Source organism: Cuculus canorus, chromosome 7, assembly GCF_017976375.1.
Source record: "Cuculus canorus isolate bCucCan1 chromosome 7, bCucCan1.pri, whole genome shotgun sequence".
Classification (NCBI taxonomy): domain Eukaryota; kingdom Metazoa; phylum Chordata; class Aves; order Cuculiformes; family Cuculidae; genus Cuculus; species Cuculus canorus.
The window spans coordinates 10,559,165-10,581,069 of NC_071407.1; the positions used below are offsets into that span (position 1 = coordinate 10,559,165).

Sequence of the window (21,905 nt, forward strand, 5' to 3'; positions counted from 1 at the left end):
GGGGTTTAGATTCAACCAATTCAGATATTGGTCCAATATCCAGGCAAAAAATATTTATTCATTTTATATGTGGAAAAAATGTAAATATCTAAACAGAATTTGGAATAAAGGTGGTGTTTTAACCATCACTCAACCAAATTCAGTGCTGTCCCAAGTCATGCTGGAAATTTATACGTCTCTGAAGTGATGTAAATGCTTTTGGTATCACAGAGCCCAAGCATGCCAAGAGAACAACCAACAGAAAAGAGAAAAAAGCAATAAAATGGCTTTTCCTAGCATTGCTTCAAAGTCCCTTGTCGACTGTGTTTCCTGCTAAGGCTTTGTCCTTCTGTCCCTCAAGATGCAAATCACATCAGCTTAATGAAGTGTAACTTACATTTTCATTCAAACTCATTACGAAGCCCCCTCAACATGTATAAATAGATTTGCCTCTTTTGGCACCACGCTGGAAAATCTCCAGTGGTAGAGACAAAGACAAATCATCTAAGTTTCTTTGCACTCAGGGATAAATCTTCAGTGTCTGTAGAATCATATTGTGGGAAACATGGACTTCTGATGCTTTTGGAGCACATATTCAAAACTCACTATTATGCCTCTCTTCAGCTGCCAACAGCATTGCCATGGATCTTAGAAAACATGTTCCCAAAGGACTTGTAAAAAACAGTAAGGTTTTTGGGGCTGTCAATTTGTACTTCATAAATCACATGCTTTTCCTTGCAGCTGAAACGGTTGCTGTTAAGAAGGTTCTTTATCTGCGAATTAAACTCCTTGCATTTAACACGGTCTAGATTTAAAACACAACAAGAGTAGTAGAATCCCTGCTCGTGATGGCTATTTCCAGTTACAACCTTGACTTTTCCAGCTGTAAGCTGCACTGAAACATCCTAAGAGCTCACTAATGCAGCTACCACTTTCTCAGCTGAGGGACTTGAGAGCAGAAGTTCCTTAAATTTTTAGTTCACGATGATATGCAAAAGCAGCTATTTAAAACCTCAGTTTAATTTTCCGGAAGACAAGTGAATATTTAGAGATTTCATATAAATGTAGTGTTAAAAGTCGTGGAATCTAATAATTCCCAAAGAATTTAATTGAAAATTTGGCAATGTCACTACTTAAAGACAAGGCACTTATTTAAGGCTCAAAAGTTGGTAGAATAGTGAAGTAAAAACCAGGTCCTTCTCAAATCCTGCCTGAAGACTGCCAGTCCTCTGATTTTACCTCTAGCAGCAACAAAGAAGACAACAGTTTAAGACACTCTCCAAAAATGAGTTCTATTGACATTTATGTGATGAAAAATGGCTTCCTGAGGGGAGAGTGTGGGAAGATGACGGAAAATGAGATGACATAAAACATATCTTAGGAGGACCACAGAGATACCAACAGTACATGTAATAAATACATCAAAAGCCAAACAAAATCCTATAATTCAGAATATATTCTTTTAAAATGTCATGTTTTTCAGATCTTAAGGTATATCCATTGGGGAAAACAGAAGATGTTTTTCTCAAGTTAAGATTTTCAATACAATGAAAGACATTATCTGTGAACTTTTGAAGTAAAAATGTTTGATGAGAGGGGATCAACTTCATAAAGAGTACCTAGGTACAAAAACATAAGAAACCCTCTTACTAGACACTGATACTAACAACTGAAACCAAACCATTTTGAAACGCCCACAAAATGGATAGAAGCATCTTTACATCTTCTGAAATGCAAAAATTTCTATCTTTCCCTGTCTTGATAATTCAGTTAATTATTTTTCAGCTCCATAAAGCCAAAATATTAATTTCGTAATTCTAGAAAACTGATATAGATTGACAATATTTGAATGCTATAATTCAGGTTGAATTCTCCAACTTACTGTGGAGTTATTTTATTTACTAAAAAATATAATAGGAGGAAGAATTCTTCTTTCTTTATAACCATCAAAAGTGACGTGTAAGTACCAGGAAATTATATATTAGCTGCATACTTTAAATTTAATTAAGCAAAACTACAATCATGTATTTCTCCTGAGCTCTGGAATGAATGGGTCCTTGTCCAACTACTATCTATATAACATTGTTTTACAGGACCAGGACAATATGTCCCTACCAAGAAAATAACTAACCTGAATATAACGAATTTCAGTATTCACTGCAACACCTTGTGCAAGATAGGCAATGAAATCACACAGAGGGAATACAAATACAACATTTTATAAAATTATCAAATCAGGACTGTTATTGGTCAGGCCACGTGTGGAATTACCCACGATGACTATTCTATTTTAAGGTTCAACTCGCTACCCATAACCACATATGGCACATTTATGGTTTATTCATGCTGCTTTTCACGTATAAAAAAAATAGTGAATAGTTTCCGACTCTTAAATGCCTCTCTCTCCTCTCCCCTGGAATCCTGGTAAACTAACTCCCAATACGGACTTTTATATTTATATAAGGATATTTCAGAATATTTTGTAAACAAGTATCCCAGTAAAACCAACTCCTACATTAGATAATGAGAGAATGTCTGGCTCTATAAATCCTGTTAGCGGTATAAACCCCTCTTAACCTTCTCTTCACTTCCTCCCAACATATGATACAACAGTTGTGCATTTTCTAGTAAGATAACGTGAGGTCTGTCCAAAATTTCAAAATAGTTTTGAAAACGAATAAACATACATGTTATGCATATTATACACATACACATCATATACATATTATGTATATACATATTATATACCTATACATACATACGTATTATACAATACATACATATGTATTATGCATGTATGGCTTAATTGAGTTGTTTCCTACTAATCTACATGGCTGATTTCAGCAGGAATATTCCACACTGCAAAACAACGAGAACAAAACTAGACTCTGTGAGCACAATTAGCTGCCTTTAGTACAGTCAGCTTCTTCAGCAGAGAGGGTACCCCAAAACTCTGCCCGCACAACGCACCAGGCAACCTCAGACTGCCTAGTTTCTCTGTTAAAGAATTTCTCTCAGATTCTTATAAAGGACTCACTTCTTTCTTCAACTTACTTGGAGAACAAATGTAATCTACAAGTGGTCCCATGATTCAAATCAGGAGCAGACCAATATCTCAATCCTGCCACTGACAGCAACAAACGTACAGGCTCTTAGTTCCCGCCGCGCAGCGCCCTGCTCTCTCCCAAGCCTCATTTCTCAGCGCCTGCTGCCAGGACTGCAACCTTGTTCTGCAAACAGCCTCTTGTTTCACCAAGACGGCCCCGAGATTTGGTTGCTACCTGACAGGAGCTGTAGTACAGCCACTGAAGGATAGCATTTAATGAAAGAAAAGCATTCAAGGCTTGCTATTCACCGGAATACTAACTCAACTGAGATGCTGATTTGCCTTTAGCTCAAGCATTTGACTCTCACATACTTTGGGATGTTGTGCTGAGGTGGACTTCAGAGGCTTAGTTTCTTCAAATGTGTATGTTTTCCACTAACGCCAGTGGGAATTCACAATGCAAGTGTGGCAAACCTGACAGCTAATAGTAGCAAATAAAGAGTTACACTGCTATATTTTAGAGTATGATTATGCCATCAGAACTGTAGGGCTTTGGTTTACAGCCCAAGCATTCTTTAAGTAGACACCAAATGCAACATTAGGTTAAATAGGAAATCAAATGCATCCGTACAGAGTAATTAGAAAGCAGAAATCAAAGAGCTCTACTATAAAAATTCTGCAGAATACATATTTTGGCTTAGATACAAAATTCTCAAGAGTGGATTTGCTGGGCCATATTCACTCCTTCAAAGTTAGAGATAATAAACCCCAAATATTTATTTGCTTATTAAAAATGACAGTAGATACAGTAACAAGGAAAAAGCAGGAACAACATCCACTCCTGCCACAAGACCACAGATGTCTGTGGAATTAACACCTGGAATAAATTTCATACAAAAGATGCATCCTCTAATTCAAAAGCGAAGGCTAATGTCCAAAAGATTTTATACATGAGACAACAGCCACGTGCAATGCTTGTATGATGTACTGTGGAAACCACTAATATTCTTATAATGCTAAGAAAGAAGAAGAGACCAACATCAGCCTTGGGAGGTTATTCTCCACAGGCTCACTTTCCATTCAATGAAGAAAGCCAGTTTCCTAAATTGGATAATCTGAGTACCTATATTTAGCTCTCACATTTAACTTTGCTCTAACAGAGTCTAATTCAGAAAGAAATTAAGAGCTAGCTGAAGTTACCTTTTGTAATTATTTCCTAAATGACATGAGTCAATTCTCGTGATTCTCATGATGCAACAGCAACCTGTGATATTTGCAAGATTCCCACTAGAGAGAAACAATAAAAAGAACATGGGGGAGATAAAGGAAGTATTACACTGCAGCCAATTTCTGAACTCCCACAGCAAAGAAATCTACATCACCGACTCAGAAACATCCTCTTGACTGATACATTAAAAAGGGATAAACTTTTCAAGAATAATTTCTCTGAATTTCTATGTCAAATACTTCAGAGCTTTTCTCTCATCACCACAATATTTTTTCCTGAAAGCATTAACAGGATGAAGCATCTCAGGACCGTTTAAGCTTGAATGTAGATGAATTTATATCTTGCTAACTGCAGTTATAGCTAAATTATTCAATAACAGCCATTTAATTAATTTTAATTAAAAATGAATAATGTGCTCAATTGCATCATTGAACTAATTACTCAAAATAATTGTTTCCTCTTTTGTTATTACCATAAAGAAAATTCAGATATATCACTGAGTTCTCCTCCGTTATCAGCCAATTGTTCCAATTCAGTGCAAATGTGTCCTTTGATGTTTGACCCATCCTTACTTGAAATAAAAATTTAAGTAAGATTTGGTAACCTCTTCAGAAATACTGATTCAGAAAAGTCTTAGTGAAATCGACTGGATTTAAGCTGGGTTACTCAAGGGCTTCTGAAAACTTAACTGCAAATATCTAACAGTTCACACCTATGGATGAAAGTGAACTGTGGAGGCACTCACAAGTTTCACAAACCCAAAGCATAAGACAAAACCTGACTGAAAACCTGATAAACAAAACTTTGTGCAGTGGCTAATATGGCAAAGCTGATCTTATTCCTTCACCTAGATTAAGTTCTTACTGTGTATCCTGATGTCTCGGAAGTATTTGGTATTTATTCATTCAAAATTAAACCAAGCTAAAAGCAGCCAAAAGCTTAGACCTGATGATAGACTGAGTACAAAAATGGAAAAATTTGCAAGTCTCTGTAGACACAATTACACTTTTTTAGAGTTTCCTTTACTCTTTACAGATATTTTGTGAAAGAAATATTTTATGAAAACTGGATGCTTCTATAGAGTACTTGGTGTTCCACAAGGCTGGGGCCCTATTACCCGATTTTTCCTCTTTCCTTTTCACATTTTTACTACACATAAGTTGAGGAGTGCTAATGCACTAAAATGCTAACCCAAACGTGCATGCAAAACCTAATTTTTCCTTGTGTCAAAAATTACATGGGGAAATTATGAAAAAGGAGGAATTTAATTATCAGATAAAAATATGCAACTGCAGGGTTGAGAATAATCATATAGGTACAGGTTTCTTCACTAAAGACTGGGAAAATTGTAAGACACTAAAAAAACACCTAGCCCAGAAGATTAAATTGACATTCTATCATGCCTACTTTTCCCCTTCTCTAAGATACGCACATCTATCGATCCTACCACGCTGTAAAGTCTGACCAAATCTTTGTAACAGGCAGCTGAGAAGTGGTGGGCTATCCTTTTATTTCCCATGAATATCAAAAGCAAGTGAACTGAATTAGCCTGATAAGGTGAGACTGAGTGCAGGAACACCACCAAACACTGGCATCTTGCTCCTCATCCTGTCTGCCGAGTAACTCATATATGCAAAAGGATTTATATCGATACACAGTGTCCACTAAATTCCTCTTAGAGTGCTTATACTAAAGATGTGGTTTTATTTTTCACCGTAGTTTGCCATGTCGAAGCTAAACAAGCTTCTCTGCAGCCTCCTATGGAATGAGAATTGCAGCGTGGCACAACCAGCTACACTTGCACTACAGCTCCTACTGGCACACCACTGGGTTTCATGCCTTTGACTGTCAGCTAGGCTAGTACAATTCTACCATCTTGAAATCAAACAAGACATTATAGTAGACCACAAACACTAAGCCACCACAATATTTACTACTAATTAAAATAATGCTCCCATTTTGTTCAGCATAGGGAGCTTACAGTAAGTACATGGGTGGTAAGAGGCTCTCCTCAGCATGTGTTGACTACAAGATGCATTTTAAAAACAAAATTTAATTAAAATGAGCATTTTGCAGCTGCTGAAAGTGAGAGAAGGTAATGAAGGACATAAAAGGCTCTAAACCATCTTCTAGCTTAATTTAAATGTAATTTAAAAATTAAAATGAACTTTAGAGCCACTTATATATACACGAATTTGTGTATATGCATGTCTTCAGTTATACAGAATTCCGGATTTTGAAAGATTTTTAAATTTATCACATGTACTTTAGTTACTTAGCAAGAGAAGCCTGCATTCTCAGGTGTCCTTACGAAATTCTGACCATACTTCAGACTGCACTTAGAGCCATCTTACGGTGTATTTTTGGAAGCATGCTGTCTCAGCACTGTCTTTCTGGAAAACAGGGAGTGACATTTTTCAGCAGACTCCCACCCTGCTGATCACTAGAAGGGCACATTTTGGAGCTGGAAGGAATCTGGAGCTTCTTATGGCATCAGGCTTTTCTCTTCCGAGGAATAAACAAGTCCAGCTGCCTGCGAGACTGTGGAACTGCCTATGTCTCCCAGAATAACAATGAAAGAAAACATCTTATAGATGAAGTCACTGACTGTGTGACCCTGGACAAGTTGCTTGAGGCCAGATTCTGATCCAAGTTACACAGCTCTGGGTCACTGGCCTGATTACTCCAACACAGTGCAACTGAGGGCAAAGCATTGGCTTTAATCTTCTCGAGGTTTTAGCATTAACTGTATGTTAAAGAAGTGAGTGGCCTTTACTTATTTGCGCTTTCACATGTCACTAAACAAAAGAGAGAGACACACGCTTTCATTTTAGTTTATTACTATGAACCTCACACTCATACTTGTTTACCTCATTCTTATTTGGCTGGCAACAACTTGCGCCATTTATTGCAGCTGTGTCTTAACCAAACCCAAAATGTGTACTCTACATCAAGCTAAGTCATGTGAGTTCAAATCTAGTAAGGAGAGGCAGCCTTGTATTCATATGAGCTTTAATTCGACCTGCCAGCTTGTCTGAAAACTGCAACTGCACAAGGACTTTCATTTTAAGACCTACTTTTCTTTCAAGCAAAGGGAAGCCTGGAGAGAAAGGCAAAACTCATCACTTGAAGGGCAGGAGAGAACTTAATGCTGGGGAATGCCATTTTACTAAGAATTTTTCTTCAGAAAGTAGGGTGATCAGCATGAGTGGGCATTTGTACCTCGCTGGATACCCTGGCAGTCTGCAGCATGAATGAGCATCACTTTACTTCAGTGCACTCATAATTTCTGTGTGCTTTTCACACAGATCTCTTGTAAGGAATAAGACTTGTCTCTGTTGTACACCAGTTTATGCTTTTTAACTGTGATTTGAAATGCATCACATATTCACAATAGTTTAGGAAATTCCACTCTGTAACTTCTGCTGTTTTTTTTTTTTAATTTAATTTTTATGCAGGTTTCAGACTCTCCCAGCCCCTGACAAATCAAGGAGTTTTGAGAGCCTTTTGTGGCAAGAGCTGGAGTTGTTCTGTTTCGTTTCATTTTTTTGCTGGTTTCCCAGGGCAACAAAACACATTCAAGGTCTTTGGATGTGGGTCTGCCACTGGCTGACTGTTACTAACTTTCGAACCTCTGACAAGAGTAGAGAGCTCACATATAACTTAGGTTGCTGCCAGTTCCGTTAAGGTAAGCAAGCATGCAGAAGAGAGAGAGGATCCTGATAAATAATCCCTATCAAGGGGAAGGATACTATAAGTTCAAGCTTTTCACAGATACTGGAATATAAAAATGACACAGCTATGAATACTGTAGTCTAAAGAAATCTTTAAGCAGAGTTTTCACCATATTAGAATTCACCCCTCACTCAGACATGGAATACAATATAGATTATGTGGGTTTGTAAGTCTTGACTCAAACTCATCATTTTCCTGTCCTGATGGCATTGGTAACATCTCTTGCATAGATTATCTAATGAAGATTGTCTAGTGAAAAGTCAAACTGAAGTTTTGATATAATTAAGTTAAAGAAACGTATAACAATTCTGAAACATCAGATTCCAATCCATTAGAACACCATGGTCCTCAACAGTTCTAGAATTATATTTCAAAACGCACAGCTCAGTTGGATGTTTTAATCAACTTCTCTTACTAAGTCTTCTGTAGTCTTATTCAGGCTATCAGACAGTCATTGGATCATAACAAGTTATCATCAATCATGATCACGGTAAGACAAAATTTAATTATTACCTATAGAGACATTGCTGCACAACCTGCTAGAGATTCACTAAGCCAACAAAGTCCCTTTGGGTATGGTACTTAAAAGGAATTCATATTTAGATTAATTGTTAGTCTTTTGGTTTTACAGCATTTAAAAGCATCCCAAGTAATGCTTTCCAGCTCACACTCACTACTATACAAGCTAACTATAAGCAGGACACTAGGCATACTGAAGAATTTAGTTTCACTGCATGGCTTCCATTGCAAGCACCGCACACTTGCATTAGGACTGACAGCCTCACCAGACAGTCTAGGTGGTTTGCTCAAGGAAGCAACACAGAATCCAGCTGAGCATTACAGAATATACAAAAATAGAAGGAAGAGAATCAGTATTTTATTTTTCACATATGGGATCTGATTCTCTCTTCCTTGCACTTGTACAATTATGAGAAAGCACAGAGTACTACACAGGTCATGCTGGAGCACCTGCCTATGTGATGTGGCATAGAACTTGAAATTAAACTCTGCTGCTATACTCAGATGTGATCTCAGAACTCCATTCTACCTAAACAGAGTGACAAAGTGAATTACAGAAGTAAGATATTCAACTGACCGAGGTTCTAAAGCATGGTAACAAAGCAGTTCACCGACAGAGGAAACAGAAATGTACCTGGAGTTTTATGTACCTTCATTTGAGGAGTAAGAGAAAGTAATCTCTAAATAATCGCTGATGTGAAACAATCTCAATAAATTGTATACGAAGTCTTACTGATCAAATCTGTCCTTTTGTGAAAAGTAAAGTGGTGTCGTCATCAGACAACAGGCAGCATTGGCTAAAACTCCAGTATGTTCTACACAAGAGGGACAGAACATCTCTGTGATGCCATGGATTCAGTGAGCAGATAGGCTTGGGGATTTTCAACTCCTGTGATTAGAGATATGCCTTGAAATTACATTCAAAGTGTAAAGGCTAGAAATTAATCAGAAACATTAAAAAAGCCATATGTTTACTACTAAACACTTATATTAAATTACCAGTATAAATCCCCTAATAAAAGTTTAAGTATATATTTCCTTTATGTCATCAGATGCACCTTTGTAGCATTAAAATACAATCTGCTGTACACTCTGTTCTTAAATTTATCCCTTAGTTTTTACAAACTCATGTATAATTTCCTTTTACATAAATTGCGTTAAAAGGTCCAACAACACAGCATGAATCATTCCACTGATCCTTGTATACTTTTAACGTTTTTTTTGCCCTGCTGATTTTGAAGTCCATATGTCTTCAAGTATGAGTACACACAGAAATGAACTGCAAAAAACACCCAGAATAATCTTTAAAAAATGTTACTTCTAGCCCAAAACTAAAGATAGATGAAATCCAGAGAAACTGCAAGTTAAAGAGAGATACTCCAAATTAGATGTTTGTCTGTATGAAATAAGAAAGAATAGACACAACAAAAGTTAGGAAAATACAGTAGTTTTAAGATCCTAAGCATGCCAGATCATGAACATAAATTTGTTCTTACGCAAAGTCTTATTGAAGCCAATGGAACAGCTCAAGGAATAAATTTATGGGATGCTTCTGACAACTGCAAACTGCAGAATTCTCCTAATAAGAGTGCGTTGATACACAAAACTTAACACGGGAATTCCTCAAACTACGCTTCTCCAAGGTCTGCCAGCTGTGTCTGACTTAACGATATTGGAGAAATAAACTCCAGATGCGACTCCATACTTGGAACTAAGAAAGAGTGCAACTCTGATAATACTTTGTCATTCTGCAGGAATGAAAAAGCAACGCTAAAGTAGCTCAGAGAAACTGCTGTTAGGTTATATAAAAACAGTATAGCTAATCATTGTTTTTGAAAACATCCATGCAAAACAGTTTGTTCATTCAAGCATAAATAAAACAAGAACATTTTGTAAAAACAATAAAATAAAATTGATTAATGATTCAACTAAACTGTGACAATTAAGCCAGCTACAAACCCTACAACCAATTCTAACCAGACCTTATGCGCCAAAGGAAACATTGTCAAGGTCAAATAAAGGATTCTCCACTGTATCACAAAACCTAGTAGGGAAACCACAGGAATTGATCCTGGAGCAGAACTTTCTTTACTTCCAACATCATAAACACTGTATTTGTTAATGCTTTCCCATAGCACAGACATACTTTTTACATGCACCTGTACTGAGTTTGCATTGCCAGGTTTTGGTAGTGGGAGTTTGTGAGAACCTTCTAGAAGCATCCTCTATGTTCAACAGAGCAAATGCCACCAGCTCCAGGATGGACTCTTCACAGTCCAAGGCTGAACCAATCAGCGGCAGCGATAGCATCTCTGGGATAACACAACATATTTAAGAAGGGGAAAAAAGTTGCTGTGCAGCAGCAACAGCAGCCGGAGAAAGGAGTGAGAATATGTGCAAGAAACAACCCTGCAGACACCCAGGACAGTGGAGGAGGAGAGGGAGGAGGTGCTCTGGGTACTAGAGCAGAGATTCCTCTGCAGCTCCTAGTGAAGACCTTGGTGGGGCAGGTTATCCCCCTGAAGCCCATGGAGGTCCAAACTGGAGCAAGCACACACCCGTGGCCCACGAAAGCAGATGGGTGTTCCTGAAGGAGGCTGTGGGAAGCCCTCGCTGGAGCAGGCTCCTGGCAGGACCTGTGGTCCCGTGGTGAGAGCAGTCCATGCTGGAGCAGGTTTTCTGGCAGGACTTGTAACTCCACAGGGGACCCATGTTGGAGCAGTCTATCTCTGGAGGACTGCCCCCTGTGCAAAGAACTCGCACAGGAACAGTTTGTGAAGAAGTCCATGGGAAGGACTTACATTGGAGAAGTTTGTAGAGGACTGTCTCCTATAGGAAGGATGATTCTGGGCTGTGTTCAGTCAGGATTTAATATGTCCTTCCAGGTCACATAAAGCACAAAAGGCCATGCGTGCTGGCAGCACAGCAGATCTACCAACTGGACTAAAAAAACCAAACCCAGACTGTAAGTAATTTTGCAGATTACATCCTCAATTGTGGTTAAAGATGCTGGCAGCATGTCAGCAGCACAAAGGGAACTGAAAACTACCTTATTCAGAAAAGCTGGGTCCTCCAAACCTGCTATATAGAGGCTGGCAATAATAAAAGGTGAGAAAACTACAAGGAATGGGTGAGGGAACTTTCTAGATTTTAGAGATAAAAAAAAAAAAAGGAAAATTAATGAGGTAGAGAAGTACCAGAGGAAAACCCAAGGTCAGGAAGTTAAGATTCAGCCAGCCTTTGGAGACAACTGAACACAATGATGCCTGACTGGAACCCATTAAAAAAAACACATGATGAAACACTACGGAACTCCACTTAAGAATGTGATATAATCTCTCCTCCCCCATCTTACACGACAAACCCAATATTCTACCCATTCTAGAAGCTATGGCTCTGGACCAGAGACCTCGCTGGAAAGCTGCTGTAAAAGCTGAAGCAGTCTGTAGGACAGACTCTGATCTAGATTAAACAGGCGTAACTGCAAGGTAAATAGTGAATTCGGAGAAGCAAGCTCAGAACAGAGTTTACCAGAGGTGGTAGCCATCAGATTAACAGGCTGAGAAGAAACTTGCTACATCTAGTTTAAAAAGGGAACATGAAACAGATGAAGAGTATACTAACGGCTTAACTCTTACTCAAGAAAAACAGGTTTTGTCTTTGAGATTTGCAGAAGATCTATGAAATTTTAAGCGAGGGGTTGGCTTGGCATTCCTGCTTCTGAAACGCTGGAGGAAGTAGAATTTCACTTCCCTAAATGATTCCTCCTGCCATCGTGCTTATTAAGAACTACTGATCTTCAGGGCAGTATGTTGTTTGGCAGAGATGAGTTTAGCAGAACAGCTAAGGAATCTGGGTGTCTACTGGGCTACTACAGAGCCTGTGGCTAATTCCAAGCTAAATAAGGATCTTTTTGAATGATCTGGAATGAAAGATAAAAATTCTGTATCGCTGACAACATTAAAATAGGAGGAGCTGCAAGCATAAGATGGCTTAGAAACATAAGCAGAAAATGGTAAAATGGATTCTGCTACAGAATAAACAAAAGAATGTGTCCAGGAACTATAATCTGAAACAAACACAAAGAAGAAAGGACACGTATATGAGACAGGAATATTTAGAAGCCCTTAATTATAAGAATGAGTAGAAATTAACTACAAAACCCATATTATGCATTTGAGTTTCAACCTAGCAATACCAGTGTATAGCACTGGGAGAGAACAGTGCTTCTGTACGTGAATCTGGCATAATTACACATCAAGCATTTCATCACTTTGTAAATGATCTAGAAAAGCTTCAGTGAAGAATTATTGAATCAATAGGGGCACAAATAAAATACCAGGCAAGATATACATAGTTAATAATATATAACTTGGTCATTGCTTGTTAAGTAGTTAATAATCAATTATACAGATTTGAGTGGCACAAAGTTCTAAAAGATGATGGGGAGGGAGGAAGAAGGAAGGAAAAGAACTCTGAAAAATAAAGAATATAAAGGAAGAATGGGAATGACTATGTTGATAAAGGGATATTGAATATTCAGTTTCTAGTAAAGCCTCACTAGTCCTTAGTGACATCATTGCTTATGACATAAACTAAGGATAAAACACGTTGCATGAGAAAACCTTAGTCTCTGGCAAGAATGTAAAGCTAAAACCATAATAAGCACTCTTCTTCACATGAGAGCTTTTTAAGCCATGTACTAGATTTAGCTTCTACCTGAAGCAGCATTATTGGTTGCTAAAAAAAAAAAAAAAAGCCATTTTTAAGTCGAGTTAGACAAAATGTTATGGAAGAAATGCATTTCTTAGTTGGCCATTCTGTTATTCAAACCCTAGAAAATGGATAGAGTTTGCATTTTGAAGAGAGCAAATGTAGATCTCCAAACTTGCATTTGGGGAGAGGAATAAAACCAATAATAAAAATGCCTCTGAATTTTGTGTCCTATCAAATATCACAGTTACAAGTGCCTCTTATTATGCTGGATATTTATTCCTATGCTCAGAACTCTCATAGTTAAAATAAACCCAAACAACTATGGAAGTCCAGCAATTCAGGACGCTAAGAATTACTGCAAAACTTGGATCTCTCTGTTGTCCTTCTTGTAGGAGTCTACCCAGAAATTCAGTTTTCCCCATCTCTGAGACTTACAGGATAATACTTCAGAAATACCAGTGATATTGCTTCACAATGCCAAAAAAAGGGATTTGAAGAACACATGCCGAGACTGGATGATGCCACTTAATCCCTTCTGTTTGAAAGGCAAATGTGTACATGATATGGTCATGAAAACTCCTGTTACAAACTCTAGAAATCTCTCTCAGAATGCTCCAATAAATCCAGCATAATAATAAACTTCTGAAATAAATAAGAAGATATAAGACATGCTCAAATAACATGGAAAGCCACAGATGCAAGTTGTTTATATACAGCAGAAATGACATGTTAGCTTGTATGATATAATGCTTTTATCCACCTTGTTAGACAAAACGATTTTGATAGTGTTAAGTGTTTGGAAGGTGGTGAAATTGATTTATTCAACTGAAACTGGCCAAGACACCAATTCCATTTCTGATCTTGATATCCCAAAATTTACTTCAAATAGATGAATACAGAAAAAAAAAAAATTAAAGGCACTTTAGTGAGACTGTATAATTTAAGCCATCAATAATTAGAACACATCAGAATGAAGCATGCTTGAATAACCTTAAATTGGCCCCTTTGTTTGTTCAGAGTATGATATAGTCTTTAACTGCATGATTACATACTATTTTTTCCACATAAATTCTGACTCATTCAGCACAGAATGAATAGTGCGTACATAATGAACTATTTTTCTTATAACAGCTATTTGCTGTTGTTCAGTGTGTAGTCCCAGAACTTACTTGCTACACATCATTCATATTCTGCTCTGAAGACAAAATTATGCACCTCATGGGTCTTCCATGTACCTCATGGGTTTTCCAGGCTACTACAGTGCCTGTCTGCTTAACAAATATTCATTAGTTTATTATGAAAACATCTCTGTGAGGGGAGGTAATAATTCTGCTTCCATTTTACACACAGAAAACTGAGGCACAGGTAAGTTAAAAGATGGTTACTAACATTCAGTGCTTATTCAAGGTCTCTTTTCTCAAAGCATTTCTCACTGTGCTGCGTATGTTCAAAGTCCTGCTCTCTCTGAAGTCAACTGCAGCTGTTGACTCTCAGTACCCTTGAAACATCAACACCATGGTACCAGGATCAAGCATCCAGAGAACAAGAAACACGAGTAACAAAGCCCTTTGAAAAGTTGGTAGCTCTTTTTTGGTTTTATGCAGAAAGTATAGAATAGACTCCAGATTAGAACTATATTTCTCTCTCTTTCTTCCCCGCCTTGTTCACAACGTATTATTCAACACCCCTAGCATACACTTCTCAACACCGTGCTGATTCCGCATACAGGACCAAAATTTCACCATTTCCTAGCTTTGAATGCTTAACTTGGTAATCCTAATAACCTATCATATGTCTGCAATTTCTTAGGTTTTTACAAAATGGCAATTAAAAAAAAAAAAAAAGATTAAAAACCTACCTGTGGCTTCATATCAATTCTCATATGGGTAACCTGCAGTTCAGGATCATTTAGGAACACAGCAATTGGCACAGATGTGAGTATTTGAGCTAATGGGCTAGCCCCGAACTGTACCAAACTGCAATCCTTCACGTCGATAAGTAATGAAAATGAATGTCAAGCTTTGCCAGTGGATTTTAGACCTTTTTGCTGGCAAATGAACAAGGAGAATTTAGTATCCTGGGGTTGTGTGTGGCTGTGGAAGATGGCACATGCTGATACACACGGACCTTTCTCTAGCACACCAAAACAGGCCACTTGTGCCCTGTTCCCCAAACTTGTTCCTGTACCACCCATTCTTGTACTTCTCAGTCACACTTCAAAAGTCCTGTTCTTCATTCCTAAGGCTGTCTTTTCAGTCCCAGTGTCTTTGCTCGGCAAGTCCTACTTCCATTCATTTACTCCTAAACTGACCAGTTTCCCTCCTCCATATTCTTGTATTTTCTGTCTTCTCTTTGCAGACATGTCTCCAGGTTTACCCCTCACAGGATCCCAAATCTTATTTTACCCTTATTCATCCAATCTAGCTCATCTGTGTGAACACCCCCTCATCTTTTTCCCAGTTTTATTTCCCTGGGTGCCCTGCCTGAAGCAGGATTACCTCCCTTGCTACTTCTTCTTCTTTCCTATTCTTATTCAGGGTCATTTTGCCAACTTCTGGCTTCCCATTTAATCTATTCCTCATAAACATCTCCAGCTTCTAAGTCTTTCCTATTCACCCTTGACCAGCCACTGCCTCGGTCTCTATTACTGCCAAGCCCACACACCTCCTGGGATAGTTTTCTTGCCCCTCTTCCCAGCCTACATCTGCCAAGCTGCAACATCTTTGTTGAAGGTTTGTTACTCCACTCTTCTCCTTTCCGTGTTTTGATAGGTATCTCCTGCTTTCCAGCTGTCTTTGCCAACTCTAAGAGCACGGAAAGCAGGTGAGACAGCGTCACTGCTCTCACTGTGGCAGGATCCCAGCAGTCAAAGTGCAATATCTGTAGGGGGAGTGCTGCACAACCACAATGTGGAGCTTCAGGGAAGTCAGCTGCTAAAATCTAAGACGATTGTACCAAGTCGGTGAAAAGCACAGGTTTTGTTCAAAGGGTTATGATTTTCTGAAGTTAGATGTATTTTCATAAAATTGGGCTGCTCATGACACGAAGGGCATCCATCTATTAAAGGTCCACTCCCCAGGCAGAGTTAATACAATGTTTTTAAAAGGCTCACCAGAATTTTTAGCACAGATTAAACATTCTTTCCTGTCCTAAGTTTACAGAAGTTTGGCTGCAGTGTTCAAATACAGCAAAAGAAATCACAGAATCATAGAATCACCAGGTTGGAAAAGACCTCATGGATCATCGAGTCCAACCATTCCTATCTGCCACTAAACCATGTCCCTGAGCACCTCGTCTACCCGTCTTTCAAATACCTCCAGGAATGGGGACTCTACCCCCTCCCTGGGCAGCCTCTGCCAGCACCTGATGACCCATTCTGTGAAATTTGTTTTCCTGTAATAACAAATAATACACCCTCCTCTATACACGAAGTAAGTTCAGCAGAGTTCTAAGGAACTATGTGTTAGAACACTACAACAGACTCATACTAAGCACTACTAGTAGACCCACCTGAAATAAGAAGAAAATATAACACAAGATGCATTTGCAAATAAAAGAGAATTCTGAACATAAAAGCTGATAATTGGATTTATAATGGTGCATTCATTTTAAAATAATCTTACCAGGTGCTTTTAATAAAAAAAAATAAATCTGAGATGTGCATGCATTTGTTTTCTTTGTATCTGACATTTGTAAGTTTTCTAAATGGTCTTGATTAATTAGAAGAGATGATGATTCTTGAAAAAAAAAAAAAAAAATTCAAAAATATATGAATTGTTGTGATATTGTTAATTGCTCAGTCCAAGTCCTCGATTTCTGGCTCTGTGTATACCTCCACAGGAGGTATAACCCAGTTTTCTGAATAGAAAATGTTTCAATATTAATTCCCTCATCTTAGAAAACAAGAAAAATGTTTTATCTACATAAATATTCCACTATTTTTTATGTTTATATTGCAGCATTACCTGGAATTCCAAAGCCAGTGTACTGCAGAATTTGTCATAGTTAGACTGTTAAAATTTTATAGTTTACACTTACTACAGCTTAGAGATCAAGGACAAAAGGGGTTTCAAAATGTAAAAGCCTAGCACAATTTTAATTCACTATGGGTAAAATATTGATATTTTTCACAAAACTTTGATTAAACCCAGTCATGTCAACATATCAACTTAAGAACCATATCTTCTACAAAACAGACACCCTGAAACAAATTGTAAGCATTTATAATGTAAATGCACTAACTAAATCTGCGCTCGTAATCAGGGCCCTAAATGTGTTGCACATACATTTGCAGGCTTACCTAGAAAGATTAATGCCCTAATCTTTGCTTGCTGGTTTCTACGTTCACATTAAAACGAGCTTTTTGATACATAAGTGCCACCTGTAGGAAATGCTGAAGTATGCTCAAGTGCAGTCTTATGCCATATTAGGCACCAAGTTGCATATTTTTTGCATGCCCAATATAGGTGCCTCCTTCAGAAATTCAACTGTGTATTGTAGGAAGCACTGACCCTGTATGATTGTGGCTTACTTGATGAGTATTAGTTTGTAAAGCCAGATCTACAGGAAAGTTGTTGTTTTCCTGTGAAGCCTACTCAAAAGGGAATTGAAACTAAAAATACTACATTTTTCCATTTATTTGTCTGTATGACACTATTCCATGGAAACCAACCAGTTCTTAAGTACAGTTATGTTGAGCCAAATAGAGTCTGCAATCATTAACGTGGAGTACTTCACTACAATTACGTGGAACAGACAAAAATGAAGGATTGTATAATTTATCTATTTTTATCTTTCTTTAGTATTAATTAAAAGATACATGAAAACGTGTTTTAACAGAAGGACAGCTTAGTTTTCACTACTACAAACATAGATCATTTTCTTCAGGCAGTGAGTCAGGTATGAGTGCATGGAAGCGCATATTATATCTTAATTCAAAGATAAAAAGATTCAAAGACTAATGCAGCTATAAAAACAATTACTGAAAAAAGCTTTTTAATGCCTTGTCATTTGCTTGAATACTTCAAGAAAAAATGAAGAGCTTACAGAAATCCAGCAGTTAAAGTATTAAGTCTGTCTAGACCAAAAACGTATTTAATCACAACTAATTTGTAAAAAAATAACTGAGAAATCTGGGCTGACGCTTTCTACAGCCACCACCTATATGAGTTACGCCCCAAAAATAGACTCACAACAAGGAAATAGTTTCATTGATTCACCTGTGCCATTCACTGACACTGTCATTTCTATTCCTCAGTGTATTTACAATGCAACACGTATTTCACACCCAAGGCCCATTTTGCATCAACAAATGAGAAGCTATTTGTGATAATTCGATGTCAAATGAGACGATAAGGACAATCTGGCACATAAACACAAATTATACGCTGCTCCACAAAAAAAATATTTTTTCCATTGTTTGACAGTTTCTCTGTTCTGCTCTGCCAGTCATAGCTGTGCATAAACAACATTACTCTTCCACCACAGTCAGCTTTTGGTGCTGTTTTAAGCACGTAAATTGATTTTGGTGTCCCACCACCTTATATTTATCTGGTTGCTTTGACACAGATGATCTTTCATATCTGCACCGGCGCTCTAAACCCCAAACTTCATCTGTTCGACAGCCTAGCTGTGCCTTCCCGGCCAAGGGCTGCCCCTGCCCCTGCCTCCCCGGCCAAAGGCTGCCCCTGCCTCTGCCTCCCCGGCCAAGGGCTGCCCCTGCCCCTGCCTCTGCCTCCCCGGCCAAGGGCTGCCCCTGCCCCTGCCCCTGCCTCCCCGGCCAAAGGCTGCCCCTGCCTCTGCCTCCCCGGCCAAGGGCTGCCCCTGCCCCTGCCTCTGCCTCCCCGGCCAAGGGCTGCCCCTGCCCCTGCCTCCCCGGCCAAGGGCTCCCCCTGCCCCTGCCTCCCCGGCCAAGGGCTGCCCCTGCCCCTGCCTCCCCGGCCAAGGGCTGCCCCTGCCCCTGCCTCCCCGGCCAAGGGCTGCCCCTGCCCCTGCCTCCCCGGCCAAGGGCTGCCCCTGCCCCTGCCTCCCCGGCCAAGGGCTGCCCCTGCCCCTGCCTCCCCGGCCAAGGGCTGCCTCTGCCTCCCAGGGCGCTGCGGTCTCGGCCGCCCGCCGCGCCGCTGTCCGCGGTGCTGAACCCCCCGGCCGCGCCAATGCCCCCGAGCCCCGCTGCCCGCCTTATCGCTCGCACGAGCCACCGGCAACAAGTTTCGCCGTTCGCCCACGCCACCACCCAGCAGATTCTCCCGTGCCTTTTAAGCACGGGAACTGCCCTGCAATACAAAGGAGTTTGGAGATCACGGATAACAAAACCCCCCAGCAGGGCCACTGCTCCAAGCCTAGACCCGCACTCTGCAGCGCCCGCTCCGGTTCTCCTCGCTGCCTCTCCCCGAACCAGCCCCGACGTCCATTCCTGGCAGGGGCAGGGCTGTGCAGCAGCAGCGCCAGGGATGGCTCAGGGAGCGGCGGGTTTCCCTCCCTTCCCTCCGGCTAGGTGCAACCTCCTCTTTTTTTCTTTTGTTCTCAACGGCAGGAGGGTGGCGGCGAGTGGGGAACGCTCGCACCTACAAACACACGGGAGGGGGGTAATAACAAAGGACCGTACGCGGCTGGGATTAATTTGCATTAAGCATCCATGAGGGCAGTGGCATCTCTCGCGTCTGCAGGGATTAGCCGCGCCGAGCCCGGACTCACCGTCCCTATCGCAGAGCTGGATGGCCTCCAGGCTGAGATTCTTGATCACCTCCTCGCAGGGGCTGGTGGGGCTGCCCATGGGGTGCGCCAGCCGCGGAGCCTCCATCGCGCCGCTGCCTGCTGTGCCGGGGGTGCGGAGCCGCGGGGCAGCGCCGCCCGGCTCGGCTGGGCTCGGCGGGGGCGGGCGGGGACCGGATTTGTCACCGCAGCGAGGCGGGGACCGGGCGGGGGGGGGAGGTGTGGGGGGGAAGCAGCGGAGAGGCGCTCGCTGCGCGCACCGCCGTTTAAAGGGGCCGCCGCGACCCAAGGGCGGCTCGGCTCCCTCCCCCTCCCTCCTTATGTAACGCCGCCAACCGCCGGCCCCTCCGCGCCCCACGTGTCGCGGGCGCCGCTCGGAGGCTGCTCCGCACCCCCCGCGTCCCTCGGCTGCCCGCCGCCCCTCCGCGCCGAGCTGCGAGGGCTGCCCGCCTTCCTTCGGGCCGCCCGTCGGCGAAGGCGCGAACACAGGACGCGGGGCAGTGGCCTCAGGCTCCGCCACGGGAGGGTCAGACTGGACTGCGGGGGAAAAATTGCACAGAAAGGGTCACTGGAACAGCTGCCCGGGGAGGGGGTGGAGTCACCATCCCTGGGGGTGGTTAAAAGGCGGGTAAACGAGGTGCTCAGGGACGTGGTTTAGTGGCAGATAGGAATGGGTGGACTCGATGATGATCCAAGAGGTCTTTTCCAACCTGGTGATTCGATGATTCTGTCTGTTGTTAAATTGATAAGAAATGCTGGCAGAAGGTTATAGAGGGCAGGGTGTGGGAATGAGTCGTGTCCGGCTCTCTGCCCTGCACACTTCGCTCCTGCTCTTTTTGTGGAAAGGACACAGAACTCACAGTGCTGCTGTTTCTACCAATTTCTGCCAAGCTGTTGTGAAAAGTAAGAAATTTTTTTCCTTCTTTTGTTGGTTTTTTTTTTTTTTTTCCACTGAGGAGAAACAAATCCATCTCAGTTAACAGCTTCAGGAACGAGAACGGAGCCAGTAAAGGAGAAAAATAAAGATCAATAGGAGAATAAACTGAGGCTTGTGTAGCTCTGCAGCATCGGCGGGTATGAGCGCCCAGCTCCCCACAGGGTGGATGAAAGAGCTGCCTCTGGACCTCAGGAGCACAGCACTTTCTCCAGTTTACAAACCGACTTTGGGATCAAGCTTGTTCTGGGATCACCAGTCTACAGATAACATGGTTTCAGCCCTTTCCCTGCTGCATATCACAATAAGCATTGTTGGCACCTCTTTGTTGTTTCATTGAACTGAAACTGGCAGCGTTTGGCTGTCCATTTTGAGACACCAGCGATGGCTGCTGTGAGAAACACCAGTTCATTGCACGCTGACCCCTGACAAAGCTTGGGGCAGTGATGCATCTTGGTTAGCGTTGCATGCCAGCAAGTCCAGAGTACTCGTAAAACTCCCATTTCCCACTTTGGAGTCCCAAGAGTCACCCAGTCTCCTACTACATCCTCGCTGATCTGTTGTGGTAGCAAGTTCCACAGGCAGCCAGATGTTTGTCACTCATGGGTGGCTGCCTGCGGGATTTTGGGATTATTATGTTCTTTGCGATGGTTTCTAGGGACCCTAATCTGAGGAAATAGACTGTGGCATTACCTTTCAAATTCTGCTGCCTGGCAGAAAGGAACAGGTTTTAGGAGTTGTAACTCCTACAGTACCTTCAAAGATCTGTAATACAGCCTGGGGAGAAAACGCAATGCCGAGCACCCTTCCTGCACTGTCTCCTCTTTGTCCCCTCCCTTCCTTGCTCATCTTCTATTTTTTCCTCCTCTTTGTCTCTCTGCTGTTTTTTCACTACAAAGGAAAATGAGTGCAGAGGGGTCAGGCAGAGGAGAAATGGAATGAGTGGGAAGGAAACCTAAAGGAAAAGAAAATGAAAAGGAAGCAATAACAAACAGGGAGGGAGAGTGTGAGTCAATGGGGAGGTGGGAAGGGAAAGG

At 41.0% G+C, this 21,905-nt stretch overlaps 1 protein-coding gene across 2 annotated transcripts in view; it reads right to left on the reverse strand.

The window, feature by feature from the left end:
* The window catches only part of PHYHIPL (phytanoyl-CoA 2-hydroxylase interacting protein like), a 58,093-nt gene that overhangs the window by 15,725 nt on the left and 20,463 nt on the right, over positions 1–21,905 (reverse strand). Inside the window, exon 1 of one of the 2 annotated variants that reach the window (XM_054071213.1) lies at positions 19,917–20,140. The exons of the other annotated variant lie outside the window; for it this stretch is intronic. Within the exon in view, the coding sequence (XP_053927188.1) occupies positions 19,917–20,022 (106 nt within the window). The 5' untranslated portion in view covers positions 20,023–20,140. Of the gene's footprint in view, positions 1–19,916; positions 20,141–21,905 lie in introns of those variants that run through there. 2 annotated transcript variants of the gene reach the window in all.